This window comes from Chiroxiphia lanceolata, chromosome 1 (assembly GCF_009829145.1).
Source record: "Chiroxiphia lanceolata isolate bChiLan1 chromosome 1, bChiLan1.pri, whole genome shotgun sequence".
Classification (NCBI taxonomy): domain Eukaryota; kingdom Metazoa; phylum Chordata; class Aves; order Passeriformes; family Pipridae; genus Chiroxiphia; species Chiroxiphia lanceolata.
Window position 1 is genome coordinate 13,839,984 of NC_045637.1, and position 19,989 is coordinate 13,859,972.

Sequence of the window (19,989 nt, forward strand, 5' to 3'; positions counted from 1 at the left end):
TTGTCTTTAATATTTTTCACTTATTTCTAAACCTTGTAGATGACTGTGGAGATCACGTTGTCATAATAAATACAAGACATATTGCCTTCTCTGGTAACAAATGGGAGCAGAAAGTATATTCTTCACACACTGGGTAAGATTATAGTATATAATCAAATGAGCTTGTGATAAATTTATTGTCATATTTTCTTGATAATAAAAGTCTTTTTATAGCATATTGGTTCAAAAGGGAATTCCTACTTATGGTTTTGGGGGATTTTTGTTTTTGTTTGCATGTGTTACAATATTTAAAATGATACAAACCTTTTTCTTCCTTTTTTTCTTTTCTTTCCTTTCCTTTTTTATCCTCAGTGTATTGTTGTTAGGGACATAATTTAACTCAAGAGTAGTTAGAACAATAGATTAAGTAAACAGATTTGGTGAACCAGGTTGTGTCTTGTATGACTCTCTGGACCCAATGATCTGGACTATTCTGTTAGTGTATAATAAGATATTTCTATTGACACTACACATTTATTTATATAAAAATATAAATAAAATTTATTAGACAATGAAAAAAATTGGAAAAACTAGTAAAAAATGAAATGCTCTCAAGATGTACTGATATACACTATATACTACTGTTACATACAGTAGTGTGCAATATATTCTGACAGACATAACTTGTTTACAGATGGGAGTGCAATAATCAATTACAGACAGTGTGGCAGTGATCCTTTCAGTGCTCCTATTTTATACGATGATACTACTATAAAATAATCTCTAAGTGTCAAAATGTATCCATTTGGGAGATGTATAAATCGTGTTGAAAAAGCTAATTTTGCTGGTGCTAATGTTGCAATCCTGAAATTTCTTTGCTGAATTACTGAGAAATTCTTGTTCAGAGTTGATGGAAATAAATGTGTGCTTTTTTTTCTCCACTCCCCCTATGACTTAAAATTTTCACTAAAACTGATGTGTAAGTTGAAGCACTTGCAGAAGAACTGTACCGTTAAAACTAACACTTAATTCCATTCAGCCCTGTGGACATGTCTTATTGATGCTGGGCTTATTTTCATTTCACTTAGACTGATACCTAATAATATAGTTAAATCAAAGTGAAACCCAGCTTTACCTGACTTCCATGTAATTTCTTACTTCACTCTATCATTCATTTAAAGCTTATGCATAAATCTGAATTAGTGCAGTTTCAACATATCCCATAGACTTTAGACAGATGGATCCATTGCAATAGAAGTAAAATTTTACAACTGTAGATATGCCAAGTCTTGCTAAGGTTTATTTAAAATAGTAAGAAATAATAAATACTACTCAGTATGGATGTCTCATATGTCATCCACAGACTAGTTGAGTCTTGATCGTCTGGAAATATTTCCAAGTTTTGCATATCTTACTCCCATTGTACTCTGTAGCTGTTGTGGATTATTTAATAAGCAGTTTTAGAGATATCCATCTGGTTGTGAAGCACAGGCTTTTTAATACTCAAGTGAATAAATAAGAAATTAGAAATGTGTTAAACTTGGATAGTTGACAGGATAGAATCTTTCAAATAAAATACAGTTTTTGGCCTCATGAGAACAACTTCCTTTTTGAGGGCTTCTAATACCATTACACCGTTGTTCAAGATGTATTGATGCCTGTTAACGTTGTGCTTGAGCATGCAGAATTCAGCTTGTATGTTTGTTCTGTTTTTCTAGTTATCCTGGTGGTTTCAAACAAGTGACAGCAACTCAGCTCCACTTGAAGGATCCAACCGCTGTAAGTTTCCCCTTCTTCCCTTCCATTTGTGAAGCTGGTTTTTTTTTAGTTACTTAGTTCCCCTAAACAAATGGGATCAGTTACCTGCATCTCTAAAGCTGAATTACAGACATTCGGCTAATCATTCTTAAAAGCTTGACTTGTGATACCGTTTTTGTAAACAACATGTTTTTGGTGTTAGATTGTAATTTGTATTTTCATTATTCTTCCCTGGAGTCCAAAGGAGCAAATCAAGCTCGTTTGCTTCACTAATTTTCCACTTATCACTTGCTTTTAGTTTCTGACCTTTCTCATAAGTGAAAGGCCTCAAATTTGACTTAGCTAAGCTTCAGCTTAACGACTCTATTGTTTTTTTAAGACCCAGCAGGAATAATGCTAATCTTAAAAATCTTAGAAAGTGCACCTGTGTCTTTCTCCCAGTAAAATTCAGCTGTAGGTTTTGTTAATTGATGGTGGTTTTTAAAATCTGTTTTGCAATGCTGTGTGTTCATGGTCTGTGAAAGAACTGGGAATGGTGATTACGTTGAATGTAAACCTCTTTACTAACTGTCTGTGTTAGACTGCTATAAATCCTGAACATCACTGTTCATATGTTTGTACTGATTAAAAATTGAGGAAGATATGAACAATTTGGTACATTGACTTACACAGTTATGAAATTACATTTACTAAGGTGTTGAATGGTTGGCGTTGGAGTATTGAATAAGTACTAATGTTTCAGAACATGATTTGAGGCCCACAGAGATTATTAGATACTTATGTTTAATTTTGACTTTGAAATGCTTTCATTTGAGTCACCTTATAAATAAAATATTAAAGTGCTTCTTCCTTTTCCTACAGAAATTTTATCTGCAAAATTCCTGGGTTTTGTCAGTTACTTATTATCAATGATTTAGAAATCCTGGATTGTCCCAAGACTGCCTTATTCAAGATGTTGAGCAAGTAATCAATAAAAAAGTAATCCATATGAACTTGCCTGTTTTTTTTTTTTTTGCTGTTGCAGTTTCTGTATCCTACAGTTTATTATGTTCTGTATAGAATTTTTTTCAAAACAACTTAAATGCTTTTGTGAACAACCTCTAAGAGAGTTGTAATTCCTTTGGGAATTGCTGGTAGTTCCATGTCTAAAATGGATTCTTCAACCCATTTCATTTGAGCTTCAGGCAGATGCTGTGCACTGGGAGGCAGTGTAACACAACTTGTTTGTTGGGGCATGAGAACTGGATGTTCTATAAATTACCTTCTGGCATTCATTCTGAAATACCTCTTTTCTTGCCAAACTCATAGATGAATTTCTCTGCAAAGAGAGGAGGATTAGATGCATTGCCAAAAACTAAGGCATGTTGGACAGAGGCTCAGCAAATGGTGATGTGGCTCAAGTCTTGGTCTAATTTAATGAGAGACACTATTTTTTTAACAGAATTGTGGAGAGTCCTCAGCAATTAACTCTATCATTCTATTTAAGATGAAGCATTCAGATGTCCCTCTCATAAAGATATCTCAGATGTGTTTTTGTCATAATTAGTAGCAGTGAATGGTAATTTGGCAAGATATGCTTTGTGTGTGTAGCTGCTGTATTTATTTACTAGTTGAATTGTTTTGGCGTGAAATACATTGGGATATGATAATGATGGAAATTGTGATGGTGTTTTACTAACAGGTTTTATTTTTGGAACCAGCTTTTAAAACCTGAAAAAGTAGTACTGTAAAGAGAACAATGCCTACCCTAAGTAAGATATGGATCTTGAAATCATGATACATAGTTAATGTGGAGGTTTCAATAAATCACTGTATTTCACTTCTTTTCTCTTAATTGTTTTAATCATGTGAAATTCAATTCCTGGGAAGCCAGTGGAATTAGGTAGGTTGTAGGAAGCAGACTGTATCTTCCTGTGGCATCAAAGTCTTCATTCTGTAAAGTGTTACAGGCTACTGCATTTTCTCTGCCCTTGGACTTAATGACTCCTGCTAGCTCATCCTGGTAGTGCTTCATTAGATGAGTCAACACTGGTTTTGGAAATAGTGTTCTTAGAGAAATTAAGGCAATAAATTAATGGAGGAAACTACTTCCAAGGAAGAGGATGTTGTAATCTTGCTGCATAGAGATTTTGCAATGGATATGACTTATTTTCACTTTATATGAGACTCGAAGAGTGTGTGTTTATAGTAGGACTGCAATACTGCTTAGCATTGTCTTTACTTACATATATCTGAATTCAAACATACAAATCCCCAAGATAAATATTTTTCTATTATAGTTTTGTTTCTAGTATACAGAGAGACTGTTTTTAGGAAAACCCGGTTCACAGCTAATAGCTAATTAAAAAGATTATAATGAGTAATTTAATGCAAAATGCTATAGTTTATGCTTTCGTGGGGGGCTGAAAAGTCGTAAGTATAGTTGTCAGAATTTAGACAAGGTTACTGTAGTATCATCCTTGATCATTTCTAGTTCCTTCACAAGGTACCAAGACATGATGATGATCTGATATTCTGACTTAATGGAAGTTGACCTCATTGTACCTATCCTACTAACTTTGAAGTTTTGTATTCCTTGCAGGTGGTAGGTATTGCTTCAGAAGGATTTGTGCTGAATTTGAATGTACATGTACCTTTTTTCATAGGGTCATAGGATGGTTCAAGTGAAAGGGAGTCTCAGGAAATCTCTAGTCCAATCTCCCACTCAAAGTAATGTCAGCTATTATGTCACATAACGCTGCTGGAGATTTATCCAGACACGTCTTGAAAGCCTTCCATGGCAACCATTTGTAGTCCATGGCGTTTTTTCGTTGTTGAAAAGAATAAAAAACCCAGTTTGTCCAATCATAAATGTTTCATCTCAAATGCATAATTTTGTCTCTGAGATTGACAAAATATTACTTTTTTCCCACTGCTAAGTATCTTTTATGTTTTTATGGGGCAGGGAATACAAAAGAGGTCTGCATAGTTCATGTTTTGTATAGAGCTTAAAGTTCTGTGTTCATTGTGCCAAGTTTTTCAGCACTTCAGAAAAATTTGGTTTTATGGAAGGGAAAAAATGACAAAAAAGATACGAAAGTACATAGTCTAACATATTTTTACCTTTAATACCTGTGAATTAAATTGGGTGGCACAAGGAGGGGAGTATCTGTGAGTCTGTTTAAAATTTCTAGTATTTTCAGTTGTCTGCTCTTCTGGATAGCTGTGATCTGTTGGAGTGTGCTGGGCTACTTTAGGAAGTGCTTATTGAAAAAAAAAAGCTTCTTCATATTTCAGCCTTTTATTTGTCTGACTTAGTTTTAGTGTAAATTCTTGCACTACTCATATGCAAGAGTATTAAATATGTTCTTTAGGTGCACCATAACTGTTGTTGTAGTTTGAAACAGCCACTCTGTTCTTCAGTTAATATAATACTAATATTCTGTATGGTAGGAATAATCCCTTAGAAGATTATTAGGCAGCATTAATTTCCATTGGAGGTTGCTAAGAAAAATCTGATTGAAAGGTATGGTGCATTTTCTTTGCCAAGAGTCTTTTGAAAATAAAGGAAATATGTAAACCCTTTGATGTGAGATGCAGCTGTTTGGAATTTATAGAAGTTTGGGGTTTTCTTCTTTGTTTTTGATAAAACGTGCAGAAGTTTTGTTTAGCTGGAAAACCACTGATAGGCATGGGACCAGCACTTGCAAAATTAGGCTACTAACTACTTGATACAGAAAGACTAAAAGATGTACTTCTAATCTCAGATTTGAGAGGGAACAAAAATTACTTGAAAAAACTTTCTGGGAAAATATTACAGCTCTTCATTAAAATGCCTGCAAAATATGTTGACAGATCTAATCTGTAGAACAAGATAGTAATCCTGTCAGGACAAAGTTTTCAAGCAATTGTTATTCTGTTTCTAATTTGAAAGGTAAGAAAAACTTGGGTTGATTTTTTTTTTTGGCTGCCTCAGAAACTCACCCCCAAAAAAAAAAAAAAAAAGAAATTACCTTTGACTAAGAACAAGTGCTTAGTGAGAGGACTGACCTTTGCAGTATTCAGAGGCTGTATCACCTTTGACAGAGAAATAATGGGCAATAATTGTTCAGAATGAATGTTACCTGATAGGGAAGATTATTAAGTGAAGCAGGGTAGCTCAGTGGAAATGTGCTGGGAGGGAGCCTCGGGGGTGTCAGGGTTCTGGTTTGTTCAGCTGCTGGCACTGATTGGAAGGGTCTTAAAATGTTCTAATTCTCCTTTTGAATGCCCTTTAGCAACTGCTTGCACGTATAGACTTGCTATTGTATCTGCATAATAATGGTCTTTTGAAGAGAAGCTCAGACAGAAAACACAGTTAAATCTTGCTGTTGGTATTTGAGAACGTATTTTCTTTGCATCAGTAAGGGATACTCGATACAATAATACGTACATGCTACAAGCCAGTTACTGAAACACTAGATGTAATAAGGTTTTCTTTTATTACTGTGGAATAATGTTTTTTAATTAAGTAGAGCAAAACTTCAAAGTCTGGCTTAGCACGCACACAGAAGTTTGGCATGGGGAAGAGAATATTGTTAGGGAACATGTTATCTTGAAACCTCTAGGTGATGTGAATTAGTCGTAGAGCTGACTTGGTCTTTTGCTTCATAGTACACAAAATAAATACTTCTATTAAAAAGATCTTAATCTGTTCCTTATTTGAATATGCAAGGCAAGTTAGTATATTAATTTAAAGAAAACATTAAACTTCTATGTTTTTAAGTGCTGAACAGTAGTGGAAAGCCAAATGGCATACAGTGGAAGTTTAATTTGTCTGACCAAATGATTCTTATGGCGGCATTGAGTACATTCACTGTTGCTGTACTACTTGTACAACTGTCAGAGCTAGAAAGATGAAGTTCTTAGTATGTTTTTATAACATGTGGTGAAAAGAACAATATTGTATACAGAACAGAAAACCATGAACTGGTAGAAGGACGATGTAGTATCAAACTGTACCTCTGAGAAACTGGTGTATCTCCTGAAATTCTTCTAGGGTTTTTTTGGTATGCCTTGTAATTAAAACCTGTGTTTTCTCTGGAGCACTGTGTCCTTCCCATGTTCTAGAATTGCTTCCTGTTGATTATTGGACTTAATTCAGCTGTTATGGTAGACTTTCTCCTGGAAATTCAGCCAATTATTTTGTGCTTCTAAGTACCAGGAGTGGTATTCTGTTGATTTTCATCTTTAAAGTATGTTTTATCTGGCAAAGAATCTTTCTCAGAACTTGTTCTCTGTTAGACGTAGTCTGCAAGTTGCACGTAAGCCAAAGCTTGTCACAAAAATTGAAATGTTTAAGGCTCACGGTGTTTCAAATAAATACATTTTAATTTATTTGTACTCATAAAATGTAGTAACATGCAGTAGGGGATTGAAAGGGCAAGAGTTTTAATAGAACTGCCTTCAGATTTCTTTCCTTCTAATTAGCCCTTTAAATTGGAAACTAAAAGCATAGTATCATGTCACTGTTATTAAGAACATGTCTATGCTGTGAGTATATTAATTAGCAAACTTGGGGAAAAGGATATTGCAATATTCAAGATGACAAATGTAATTAAAGCCAATAGGAATTTTGTAATTCAAAAGAAACTGGGGCAAACAGCATTCCAGTAGTACAAAAATCTCCAAATATTAACGCTGTAGTGTCTGTATACATCTGATGGTGGATGTCTTTACCTGATGTTATGGTCTTTAGGAGTGAGTATTTATGAGGACATGGAATTTTACACATTACTAGTACTAAAGATAGAGGACTGGGGGAGGAGGCAGTAGGAATCCATACACAACTGAATAAACTGTTAAACTGTGCTGGTTAGTTTTAAACTGAGATCAAGGTTGCCTTGAACCTGTGGGTAGGTAGACCTCTTCACCAGTCTGAAATCCTACAGAAATCACTGGGTTTTATAACTTTCATGTAAAATTAAACTCTAGTTACTTTAATAGTTCAAAGTAAGCATAATCACATAGAAAACAATAATATTTGTCTTTATTAAAGTATATTACAAGCATATAGAAAGATCTGTTGTTATTGTTAATTCCTGAAAGAAACAACACTTCTGATGTGTGTTTTCGGGGAGCATTGAGTCTGGGTTTGGGTTTTGCATGGGTTCAGTAGCAGACTTTTTCTTGCAATTCCATACTTCTTTATTTAGGGTTGGTGTCTTTTTAATAAAATTTGAGCATGTTCAGGTAACGTGAGAACCCTTGCTTACCTAACACCCTGTAAGTATTGCTGGGTTTATCTGCCTTTTCTGCTACACAGCCTTACTCTAGGTGCAAAAACAGTTTGTACAACCTCAGTTAGGCCTGTGCTTTACTGACTTCTTTGTCTTGTCATTACACCAGTTAGAGTGAGGGTGTAGGCAGAATTTTGGGCAAGGACTTGGATGTAAACTTGGTCTTTCCAGGAGTTGGGTTTGAATTTGTTTGGCTCATAGAAGAGTCTTTGAGGCAGAAGTTACTCTGAAGGAAGCCAGTCGTTTTCCAGCACTGCTTTCTGTGTCCTGGCTCCCTGTATGGTCTTCTGTTCCGTAGCCGGACTAATGACCTTGCAGTAAATCAAAGTCCTGGGCTGCATCAAAAGCAGCGTGGCCATCAGGGTGAAGGAGGTCATTCTCCCCCTCTACTCTGCCCTTGTGAGACCCTACCTGGGGTACTCTGTCCAGCTTGGGGCCCCCAGCACAGGCAAGACATGGACCTGTTGGAGCAGGTCCAGAGGAGGGCCTCAGAGATGATAAGAGGGATGTAACACCTCTCCTATGAGGAAAGGCTGAGAGAGTTGGAGTTGTTCAACCTAGAGAAGGGTGGACTCTGGGGAGACCTTATTGTGACCTTTCAGTGTATAAACAGCACCTATAAAAAAGATAGAGATAGATTTTTTATCAAGGCCTGTAGTGATAGGACAAGGAGTGATGTTTTTAATCTGAAAGAAATTTAAATTTAGATTGGACATATAGAAGAAAGTTTTTAATGTGAGAGTGGTGAGAAAGTGAAACAGCTGTCACAGAGAAGTTGTGAATGCCCCATCCCTGGAAGTGCTTAAGGTCAGATTGGATGGGGCTTTGACCCAACCTGGTCTAGTGGAAGATTTCCCTGCTGATTGCAGGGGTTGGACTAAGTGACCTTCACAAGTCCCTTCCAACCCAAACCATTCTATGGCTCCACAATTTCCTGGCAGTAAAAAGTGGTTTTTGCTTCATGTGAGCATGATTTTTCTGTACTGGGTCTTGTGGTTATGAAATTCTTGCATGTGTGAGAGGACAGGGAAAGGCAAATGAGTTCTTGAACAGCAGGGATATTGGCCAATGTACCATAGGCATGCTTTGGATCATGTTTTCTGCGTTTAGCATACTTACCTACAGAAACCATTATTGAGTGTATGATTATCCATGATCATTCATTATCCATTAGCATTCTTCAAGCCCCGTTTTTATGTAAGTCTGTCGCAACCTGAGATTGTCAGTGCTGCAGTGACTGTACACAATATTGAAAGTATTTTTTCATTGTTAAAACTTGAGCATATAAAATCAGTCATTCTTTACAGAGTGGACTTTTTTTAATAAGCACATTTTTACTACTGAACTGTTCTCTTTTGGCTAGAAAAATCAGAACATATTCACCAGTCAGAAGTATCTATAACCAGAACAGACCAGCTGTTCTACCACACTGGTTCATTTCGACAGGTGGCTGTGCCACATGCTGCAGAGGAAGATCAAAAACCAGACATGAACACTGGTTGTTTGAAGAAACAAAAACTGAACATAATGTTCATTCAAGTATTTTAAAGTCTCTCTTTTCATTGGACTGAAATAATTAAATAACTAGCTCTGTGTATCTGTAGGTCAAAGGTCACATGTTGGACCGTGTGTGTACAGTTTATTAGTCTAAGAAGTTAACACTGGTCCTATCAGAGCCTGAAGTTAAAAGTAATTTTTAGATAAAGAAAAAAATCCCCACAGTTAGGCAATGTGTTGTGAAGTCTCTGGGATTGCTGGTTTAGATCTGATGTATTTTGATCTTTCATTTGCTATAAGGAAAAATGCTGGATAGAAAGGAAAATAAGTGTACAAAATGAAAATTACTAATGGTAAGAGGGCTTTTAATATCTGTGTATTTTCTTGTATCGTTTTGGTGTCTCACTTGATTTTCAGCATTCAGTGAAGTCAACTGGTGCAGGTTCATTTTCTGTCTTCATCTTGCCTTTGTCTAAGCCTATATTGACCTAAATAAACCGCAGTTTGCTGTACAAGCATGAATAGTTTTTATCCCTCAAAAGCATTAGTTTTCATCTTTGTTTTTTAATAGATGCTTATTAATTTTTATTAAAGAAGGTATCAACATCATAGATTATTCTGCCTGACCTATATATTTCTTCTGTTATCTTGATTTACTGTATTTGTCCATGGATCTGTGGTACTGGCTGCATAACACCTGAAAATCTGTCTTAACTACATGGTTCCAGCTGGGAACTCAGTGATTGTCTCTAAAATTTCGATTGAATTCCTTTAGTTAATGTTATTTAAAAAAGCAACTTTGCTCGGTACACTTTTCAAAATGTCCAGATGCCTGGAAGGTTTGTTTGTGCTTAGTGCCCTGCATTTCAGTGTGTCTTATTGACATGAGCTTAACATTGCACTAAGCGTGCCTGGGTAGTTTCTGATTTGGAGATAGTTTATGTCCAGGTGGCTTGGAGCACACATTTTACCTATAGAATTGCATGTAAATCTACCTCTAAATGCTTTGCTGTCCTTGGTAAAACCCTTTGTGTCTCCTGCAGTTGTGTGCCTTGTTTTACGTGTACAAATGTTCCCTGTCTGGGTGAATTCCATAACAATGTGTTTTGTATTTAAATTAGAGGCATCTATACTAGAGTCCAAGAGAAAATCCTGTTGAACTTTGTTTACTTTTCATTATTTAGTGTAGATGTACAAATTCTATTCATTCCTGATGCTCAGAAGTGAGATTGTTCATCTGTAACTAATCATTATAAATATATATAGTATGTTCATAATGGAGTGTGTTGGTATGTCAGCTTTGCTTAAGATACAAAGCATTAATTATAAAGCAGTTTCAAACACAGCAAATTACACTGTTAAACTAGTTGCTGGGAACACTTGGGAAATGTGTCAGAGCCTATTTTATTTTTTCCTCAATAATATGTGTATATAAATGTGCAATACAATATTGAGTATTGTAGAGCTATTGTAGAACCACAAGCTTCTCAGTTATTTTTGAAGTTGAATGATCATATGCAATCGTCCACAATGCTAAATATAGCTCTTAACTTTCTAAGCTGAAATTTTCTATATGGCTGTCAGAGTAACTCTTTATAGATGGGGAGTAAGTATTCTTTTTAAATTAGTCTAGAGCACCTGGCTGAATGTGTTCTTCAGCATGGAAGAAGGTGACTGCAAAATGGTTTAGTGACTAATGGAATGGACAGAGGGAAACACAGCTTACCTTTTCATATTATCTGTAACCTGTCTGATTATTTGTTACCATGTTATCTTTCTACAGATTGTTAAACTGACTGTTTATAGAATGCTTCCAAAAAACCTTCAGAGAAGAACTATGATGCAGAGGCTACACCTGTTCCCAGAGGATGTGAGTAGTCATGCAGTTACATTTTCATTCATGTGGGATTTGGAGGTGAAGAGGGAGTGTTAGCAATAGCACTTGTGTCATAAGAAGGTAAATGAAAAAAAAAATCAAGCTGATTTTTTAAATATATATATGTGTATATACATGTAGTTGAAATGTTGATGCTTTTTTTCTTATTATTTCACAAAACCATGAGATCCATGACATGTGTGAGATTGTCTTCTATATTTAGTTCAGACACTTAGCATGAAGAATGCAGGAGTATTGACAAATTTTGGTCTGTCTTTGGGAGTGGTGTTTTTTTAAACCATGAGATAGTTAAGACTGTTCTCACCTGCTTCAGGTTATCCAGAAGATATACAGAAGAACCTTCTGCAAGAGATTCCTCAGCCACGTGCAGTCCCCAAGAGGTTAGATGAATATACACCAGAAGAAATTGCTGCATTTCCAAGGGTTTGGACTCCGTAAGTATCTTAGATTTTTTTAAAGGACACTTTGAGTGAATATGTGTTATGTAGCCTCTCACATTATTAGTAAGAAAAAAAGTAATGATTTTTCTGTTTATGTCATCTCTTTTTGGAGAGAGGCCATCATTAAAACAAGAAACAGTGGTTGCTAAGCTTTTTGTATTTCTGGACTTTATTTTAATGAGAAAAGCTTTATTTGAAATCATGCTTTCAACTCTTTACTTCATCCAAATGGGTAAAAACTTCATGACCCAGTTTGAGCTGTACATGCTCTATAATGCATAACTGTGGCTCTATAAGCTTTCAAAAGCTTATTAAAAGTGAGTTTTCCTAGGCTTCCTCCTAGATGACACCAAAACAAAGTCTGTGTGTCAGTTCTGTGTAATCAAGGCACTGTGTTACAGTCTGTGTTGAAGAGAACAGAATCCAGTAAATGCTTTAAGTCCTCTTCAGGGCTGAAACAGGTTCATTGGGTTTGACGTTTTCTAACCTGTATCAGTTATACAAATTGTTACGTTTGCTTTTATCCTCACTACGGGATGGAGTTGAAGATGCTGATATGTCCTTGTTCCTATGAGATTTTGGTGGACTAGCCCTGAAGAAATTCAGACTCTGCATCAATGACCAGAATTCTGCAGTACATTAGAGTAAAGCTGATAAGCCTCTCCTGTCATATGGCATGTTATGGTCTTGTATAACTGTTTTTAATGTTAAAACTTATAGACTCTCTCATAATATCTAGCATTGAGTGGGGAGCTGACACTTAACTTAGCTACTAATTGGGAGTATATGTATTGTCAAAGGAAATGGTGTTATGCTGCCAGAGCTTTGAAATGCGTTTTCTTTGTCCCCCTTCACTGCCACAGTCTTGGTTGAGTTCATCTCCTTAGCACTGGGGCACCTTAATTGTGTTGACTCGTAGGTGTGTGGTGGCAGAGGACAAGTAAACTTGATGCCATCTAATTAGTCATTGCTGTCAAACTAAGTTTCCTAATTCTTCATCTTAGCATTGAGAAGGCTACTTCAGCATGTTGATCCTTGAGGAAAATCTGCAGGTACAAACACTATTGAAGCTAGAATTCCCCTCACATCATTTCTTGGAACCATTCCCTTGGAGGGATTCAAAGCACAGGGAAAATAATCATTCCCTTTTTTTATATTTCTTTCCTCTACAGTATCATCCAGACTGATTGCTGGTAACTGCTATCCATATACAGTGCTTTTACTCCATGCAATTATGGAGGTGGGGGAAGCTGCTGCCTTAGAAACCCTGCAGCTGCAGGAGATTTGGAGGCTTTCAGCTCAGGGGATCAAGTGCTTCTCCTTGGGAGGGCTGGGGAGCTCAAGTGGGTACTCTGGTGAGAAGAACCAAGGAATAGGTGCACCTGAGAGGAATAAAATAGTAGTCTAAAATGAGTGTGAGAGAATGCCAGAGAGAGTGAGCCTGTGAGGTCTGGTGGGGTAGGGTAAAACAGAGGGGAGTTTGGCGAGAATTTGACACTCTTGAGTGGAGAAACTAGGCCAGAATTTTCCCTTCAGTCAGCTACTCTGTCTAGAGCCACTTTTAAAGGCAGGAAGGCATATCTAACACCTGCTGCCATACCTTTGCTGTGTTGGACTTTAGTCCTACCTTCTTTTCTGTACTCAGGACTGGTAAGACCTAGCGGAGAGGTAAGAGTGAAGATGGTTATCTACGTTCTCTCCCCAGGCCTCAGGGCTCGTCACTGTTATACTTTCAGGCTTCTTGTTCTGGCCTGCAGCCAGACCATTGTGAATCTCAGATATAAATGTCAGATAGCTAAGTTTTAATTTAACCTTCAGCTCACTTTTTTAGCAGTTTTGATGTTGGGAAGAGTTTCCAATTTGAAATTATGAGAAAATAATAAGTGCTTTCCTGTCTGAGGGAAGTAAGTGTATTATTGTGATTCTCTAGCATTCAGAGTGCTATGTGGGGAAGGACTTAGTTGTGAAATAAAAGATAAGAATTGAGCAAATTTGGCAAAAGAACTTTCTGATGTGGTAGGTAAAATACAGAAGTCTGTAAAAGAGACTCAATTCTAGGTGACTTGTAGTGGTCACTGTTGCCAGCAGGAGTGTCGAGAATAGACACTTTGCACCAAACTCACTACAAAGAAAGGGTGTATCCATACTAACTGTAATAGACTCTGTGTTCTGAGCTTTTTCAGTGTGTGAACCCATGGAACAGTAGTGTTTGCATTATTCCTTTGAAAGACTGTAGAAGTGACAAAGATTTAAGTATTTACGTATTCTTTTAGAGGCATCTAGCAAAAACATTCTTCTAAAAATGAGTCAAAAAAGGAGACAGATTTGTTCAACAAATCGAAGTGAAGTTAGTTAAAATATCATCATATAAATCTGATCATTTGAGATGTACCAAAAAAACAACTACCTGACATTATTTCAGAAGAGGAAATGTGAAGGGAACATGAGTTATTTTTGGAAATCCAAGTATTGCAGAAACACGTGTATCTCAGAATGAAAAACTCACTCTCTGTTTGGGCTCCTCATCATTTTATTCTTTCCAGCTGACAGGATGCCCGGAGAGGTTTTAGAATCTCCAGCCATGGAGATGTTTTGAACTCACCGCACGGTTCCTGAGCAACCTGATGTAATGTTGAAGTTAGTCCCGCTTGGAGTGTGATCCTTTCAGATGCAAATTTTTCTATGGTTCTTTATGTGTGATGAAAGTAAACAAACACTGATAGTAAAATAGATTAGTATTTTAATAAATTTAAAAAACACCAGTGCACAGGTTGCTAGTAGTGTTAGTCCTGTTTGGCTTTTCCTTGGGCTATTGTTTGTTATTCTGTACTAGGATCTTAGTTCTCTGTGTGAGAACAAACACATGGTGCTAAAATGAGTAGGCTGTTCTTGTCCTCTGTGTCCTGCATTCTGCATTTGGGATGTAAAAAGCCTTGTTGTAGACTTGGGTATGTGAGCTTCTGCAGAAGCTATAGATAGCTTCCAGTAAGAGTAGTCCTTACAATAAACCAGAAAATGAAGGATGCAGAAAAGCTATAAACTCAGTTTTTTTCTTCAGATGACTTTATTAATTCTTCTTGCCTTATGTGATTTTTGGTTTTAATTATTATGTATCTTCCATGAAGTTCTGAGCCTGGTGACCACCCTGTTTAACAAAGGGTAGAGGTTCAAATGGGAACTAAATACCTCTGAGAGTGATTTTAAAAAAGGAGGAATTACAGGGAAGCAGAATCTGTGGTTCATCTTCTTTGTACAGAAAAAAAAATAGTTCATATCAGCCTTTTAAAATACCGGTATGCTTGACTGAAAAAGATCAATTGAAAGCATATCTTGCTTAAAGGTATGTAGGCTATAAATACAGGTAAACACAATTATAATAGAAAATAATCGTTAAGTTTTACAATAAAACTTACACCCAAGAAATGTACCTCACCATATTTAAAATAGCCATAAGATAGATAATAGGTAATTAGTGTAAATAACTGAATTTGTATGAGAAATTACTATTTCTAGGAGGAAAATACCCTTTTTCTCTTTAATCTGAAATAATAAGGTAAATAATTTTCATTTGGAACATGAAGACAACATGGTCAGTGCTGCTAACAATCTCATTGGATATCTAAGTGTCGTGCTGTAGATATGTTTTTAAGGGCTGTTTTGCTGGTAATTGGAGACTGATCCACCACAGAGAAATAGCAGTATCCACGTGGAACTCCAAAACAGAGAAACAGTTTTTAAGGAAAGCACAGGTCTGATGTGGAAACCCAACAGATCATTTGGTGTTCAGAGTGGAGAGCTTTCCCATCACCCCTCCTTCCACCACAGCAGAGTTCATGATGGGACATCAAGCAGGATCCTGTTCCCATGAAATTGGAGAATTAAATGTCAGAATATTTTCTAGTCAGAGAGGCCTTCTTTGAGCATTCTTTCCTTTTATCCATAATGGGAACCAAACGACTTTCCAGCTTGTGCAGAGGTTCCTGCTGGTCTGAAGTTAAGTGTGGTGGAAAACCATGTAGATACAAGAAAGTTAAATTATGTCTTTTCCCGACATATTTCAAAGGGGGAAAGATCAAAACCTGGTTCCTTTGACAAGGTCGATTTTTGTACTGTGAATGAAACCATTATTTCAAGTGTGTTTGAAGTTTCAGATTGATGTCTTTTAAATGAGTTTTAAACAGAATCATCACAGAATTTACCAGTCACATATGACTAAGCAACAATTCGGTTCCGTGAACGCAAAGACACATCAGATTCATGGGTGAATTTTTCCTGTTAGATACCATTTTAAAGTTGTTTAACTGTCTGGGCATATATATGTTTGAGACAGTTTTAAAGGCAGGAAATTGTTTTTCAAGAAGTATTAAGTAGAATGTTACCAGATATATGGAACAGCACCTCTGTGTTGGTCCAGTAAGATGGATTCATTCCTGAGAGTTTCCCTTAAGAAAGCAGAGCCATCTGATTTGAAGGAGTGTGCTCGGGCTGGTGCTGCCACATACTGAGCGCCTGTTCCACTGCCATCTCTCCTGGGAACTCCCCTCTGGCCAACAGCCCCTCCTTGTCCTTTCGGGGGAAAGTTCTTGACACTTTTTGATGTTTTTTAAAACTTGATGTATTGTAAACTTTGAAATCTGGTTTAAGAAAACCAAACACCCTTTTAGTGTTTATTTTTCTGATTAACTTGCCTGATTTCCACCCCCATCTGTACATCCTGCTTTGAGGCAGCGGGTTGCAGAATCTGGTCTGAAGCCGTAATTTTGTTTCAGCTGAGCGCATGGGCTGGGCAGGGTGCCAATACTGACACTGCCCGTGTCATCCCCACGCCATGGCACAAAGATTCCTGGTAATTCATCAGCAACACTCTGGGCTTTGAAAACAGAGAATCACAATGTTCTTAGAAGGAAAAGTTGGTAGGTGATGAAACACAAGCGTGTTGGACGCCTGTGAATTGCAGGTGGCTCTGATAATGCTCATTGCACATTCTGTGCTAAAATATAACTTCTACTCCAGTTCCACCCTGGTTTTGTGGTCCTTAAAACCAGCTTTGCCAGACTCAGCCAACCGAAACCAACTGTCACGTTCCCAGCAAACAAATTTGTGGGCATTGGTAAATGGAAAGGCTTCTGGATTTAGAGATCCTCTCAGCCACAGCTGCCCTTTCTTACAAGAGCTGCAGCAATTGTTGTCTTGCACAATTCTACAATTTCTAGTGTAGGTTCCTATTTTTAGTTACCCACATTATTTCTGGGATGGAGTAACAGAACTGAAGAAGCCAGGGATATGCTGGTTATGTGGCTGAAATGATGTTATGAACAGTACTTTTATATATGCAAAATGCTGACAGGCTTTTTTATGAGTTTTTTTTGTCTGTTATGTCTTCAGATAACTTCACAAGGAACCAACACCAAAAGACACCTCACTTCTTCACTGCATAGAGAAATTATGTTTGGAGTATTTCTAGTGATGTGTTGTGGTTACAAATTATAACTTGCAGTCATTACTAAGTTTATAAAATGCTTTTTTTCCTACAGTGAAATAAATAAAGGAAAAATTGTGGAATTGGTTACTCTAGTTACATGGGGAAGTGCAGAGAGAAAGCCATAAAGATCTCCTCCAGAGATGGTGAGATCTTGAGCTATATTATAAGGACCATCTCGAGTTTGTTTATTAGCCTTTAAAAAATCACTAGTAAAATAAGTATTTCTCCAGTCTTTTTTTTAGTTCCTGCTTAGTTGTAGAATGTGGCTGCGGCTTTTTGGGGTTTGAATTCCAAGTGCCTTGCATGGTAATATTTGGTTCTTATCTTTGGGCTGTGGGGAATAAGTACTGGCCCTCCAACTTGTGTGCTCATCTTCTCTCACAAAGCAGGGCTGGCATGTATGAGTGCTGAGAGAAGAGGTGGCCAACACAAACTTCTGTAAGAAAAGACTGGAGCCGGTCTTACTTTTCCTAAAAGCAAACTATAAACCAGGAAAAAGCTCTCCTGCCAATAGCCCTGTTCTGTTCCAATGTACTCTTTGAGGAATCCCTCTGGAAGTTCATTTTCTGTGGCTTTTTCGGTTCTTTTTAAGAATTACATTACTAACTGGATATCATTAACCCCCAGTAAAATCTAGAAACTATCACTGGTGACTTTTTTTAATAGTAAGAGCATAAAAATATATTGGGATTTTGTGTAGCATTTTGTTTAACAGGAGATTTGAAGGTAACCAAGTCTCACTTCAGACTACCAGAGCTGGATCTAAATTCCAGTGGACAAAAAGCCACACAGATACTTAAGAAGCAAATTTCTCTCCCCTACATGAGGTTTTAACTTCAGGCAGCAACTGGGCACTAATTGAGAAGGGTCAGTAGCTCAATCATCCTTAAAAATCCAACAATTCCTGTTCAGATTGTTTAGCCAATTGAAATTAATTCCTGGCTTTTCTCTGGCCTACCTGAAACACATCAGTGCTTACTGATTCCCATACCCTTTACCTGGGGGCAGCTTACCTTCTATCTAAAACTAGAGTGAAGGTCAGACATAATGAATGGGTAACCGGGCCCTTTTACTTGAGCTGTCTGAAGAGGCTCCCAAAAAAAAGTTCTAAAGCTACTTTTCCTTTCCCTTAAAATCTGTTGATCTCCTATGCTAGAGTAGAAACTAAATTAATGGGAATTTGACAAGCAGTAGGAAAATGGTTGTAAACGATACTGTTGAACTACTTACCCAGGTGAAATTAGAGTTAGATTATTTTTTAATTGCTCTTTATAAATGTCTAGATTTCCTTTTTTCACTTCTGGTGCTGACAGCAAGTCTGGAAATTATTTCACCATTTCTTCACCCAGTCCTCTATTTATTTGAAGAATAACGTAATTCTTTGTCCAAAGCCAAGTGTGCAATGCTGTTCTTTCTACAATCATACAGTTTTAGCAGAATATATCACTTAAAGAGAAACCTTTCATTTGCAAAAAGCAAATGTCATACCAAGATGAAATTTAGGTGTACTTTGCATTGATTTAACTTAAATCATTTTCCAGACAGAAATAATGTAATCCACGTCAAAATTTGGGAATTACAGTAATTTTTAAACATCTTAGATCAGTTTTGCATAATTTCTTATTATAGAAACTGGGTTGTGGCCACTTTATTTTAAATTGTAATAAGCCATTCTTAATTTCACTAAGAGTACTTAAATGCATATAACACTGGTTTAGGTAACTTGACTTAAGAACACTTGTTAAAACTTAAAGCCAAGTGCTAGTTTTATGTAGAAAAAAAGAAAATAAGCTGCAACTGAGGACTACAAAAGGTAAATCTTAAGTGTTTGTGCAGAAGAGGGTTAATCACGATGGCTGTACTGTCATAGCAGTATTGTCTTTTCTTACACTATTTTGTTACAAAAGCAAGCTTCTCTAACTGTGGTTTATTCTCCAAGCAAAATTAGTTATACTTGTAGAAATGCTTTTTAGCCAAGATAATAGTCTGGAGAACTACACCAACATGGAAAGGCTCTTGTGCCCCAGGCAGAACAAGTTCATGGTTTAGGATAGGCCACGGTGGTTATTGGAAATTTAATGATAGTTTAAATGTCATTAGCTGTTTCACTGATTATTTTACCAGAGGCACAGAGCTACCCTGGGTTAGTAGGTACACCTTGAGTAGAAAAACAATTCATCTCCCCCCCCCCAGCTCCAAACTGTTGATATTTGAGTGCAACCACATATTTTGGTTTTACAGAGAATGACAACCATGTCTAATCCTTGGTTTTTGATTTACTAGTGTGGTTAGTGAAAAAGGTGACATATATTCAAAAATGCCCTTAGCTATAGTGCACTTACCTAATACCTATTGACTTGGCTCAACTTGGAAGTGTACCTGAAAAATATATATGTCTTTTGTTTTAGAGTTTACAGTAAATCTTGGCTCTGTCTTGAAGTTTGTCCATAAGAAGGAGTCTTAAGATACTCAAAATTTCATAGTTTATTCATAAATTAACCTAAAATACATGCCAGATGGACCACAGATTTCATACTGTGAGTATTGTGCATGAGTATACAAAATGAATTATTTGGAACCCTTTCTTATGAGAAAAGGCTAAAACCCACCTCTTGCCCTTAATAAGGGAATACAAAAGTTGAGCCATAGAACTATCCTGTGTAAGCAAATGACTGTCAT

The 19,989-nt window shown here is 36.7% G+C and overlaps 1 protein-coding gene across 1 annotated transcript in view; it reads left to right on the plus strand.

Annotated features, from left to right (window-relative positions):
- MRPL13 (mitochondrial ribosomal protein L13) overlaps positions 1-19,989 on the plus strand; it is a 30,488-nt gene that overhangs the window by 3,601 nt on the left and 6,898 nt on the right. The window contains exons 3-6 of the mRNA XM_032693871.1: positions 40-133; positions 1,698-1,758; positions 11,275-11,361; positions 11,702-11,822. Coding sequence (XP_032549762.1) covers positions 40-133; positions 1,698-1,758; positions 11,275-11,361; positions 11,702-11,773 — 314 coding nt within the window. The 3' untranslated portion in view covers positions 11,774-11,822. The remainder of the gene's footprint in view (positions 1-39; positions 134-1,697; positions 1,759-11,274; positions 11,362-11,701; positions 11,823-19,989) is intronic.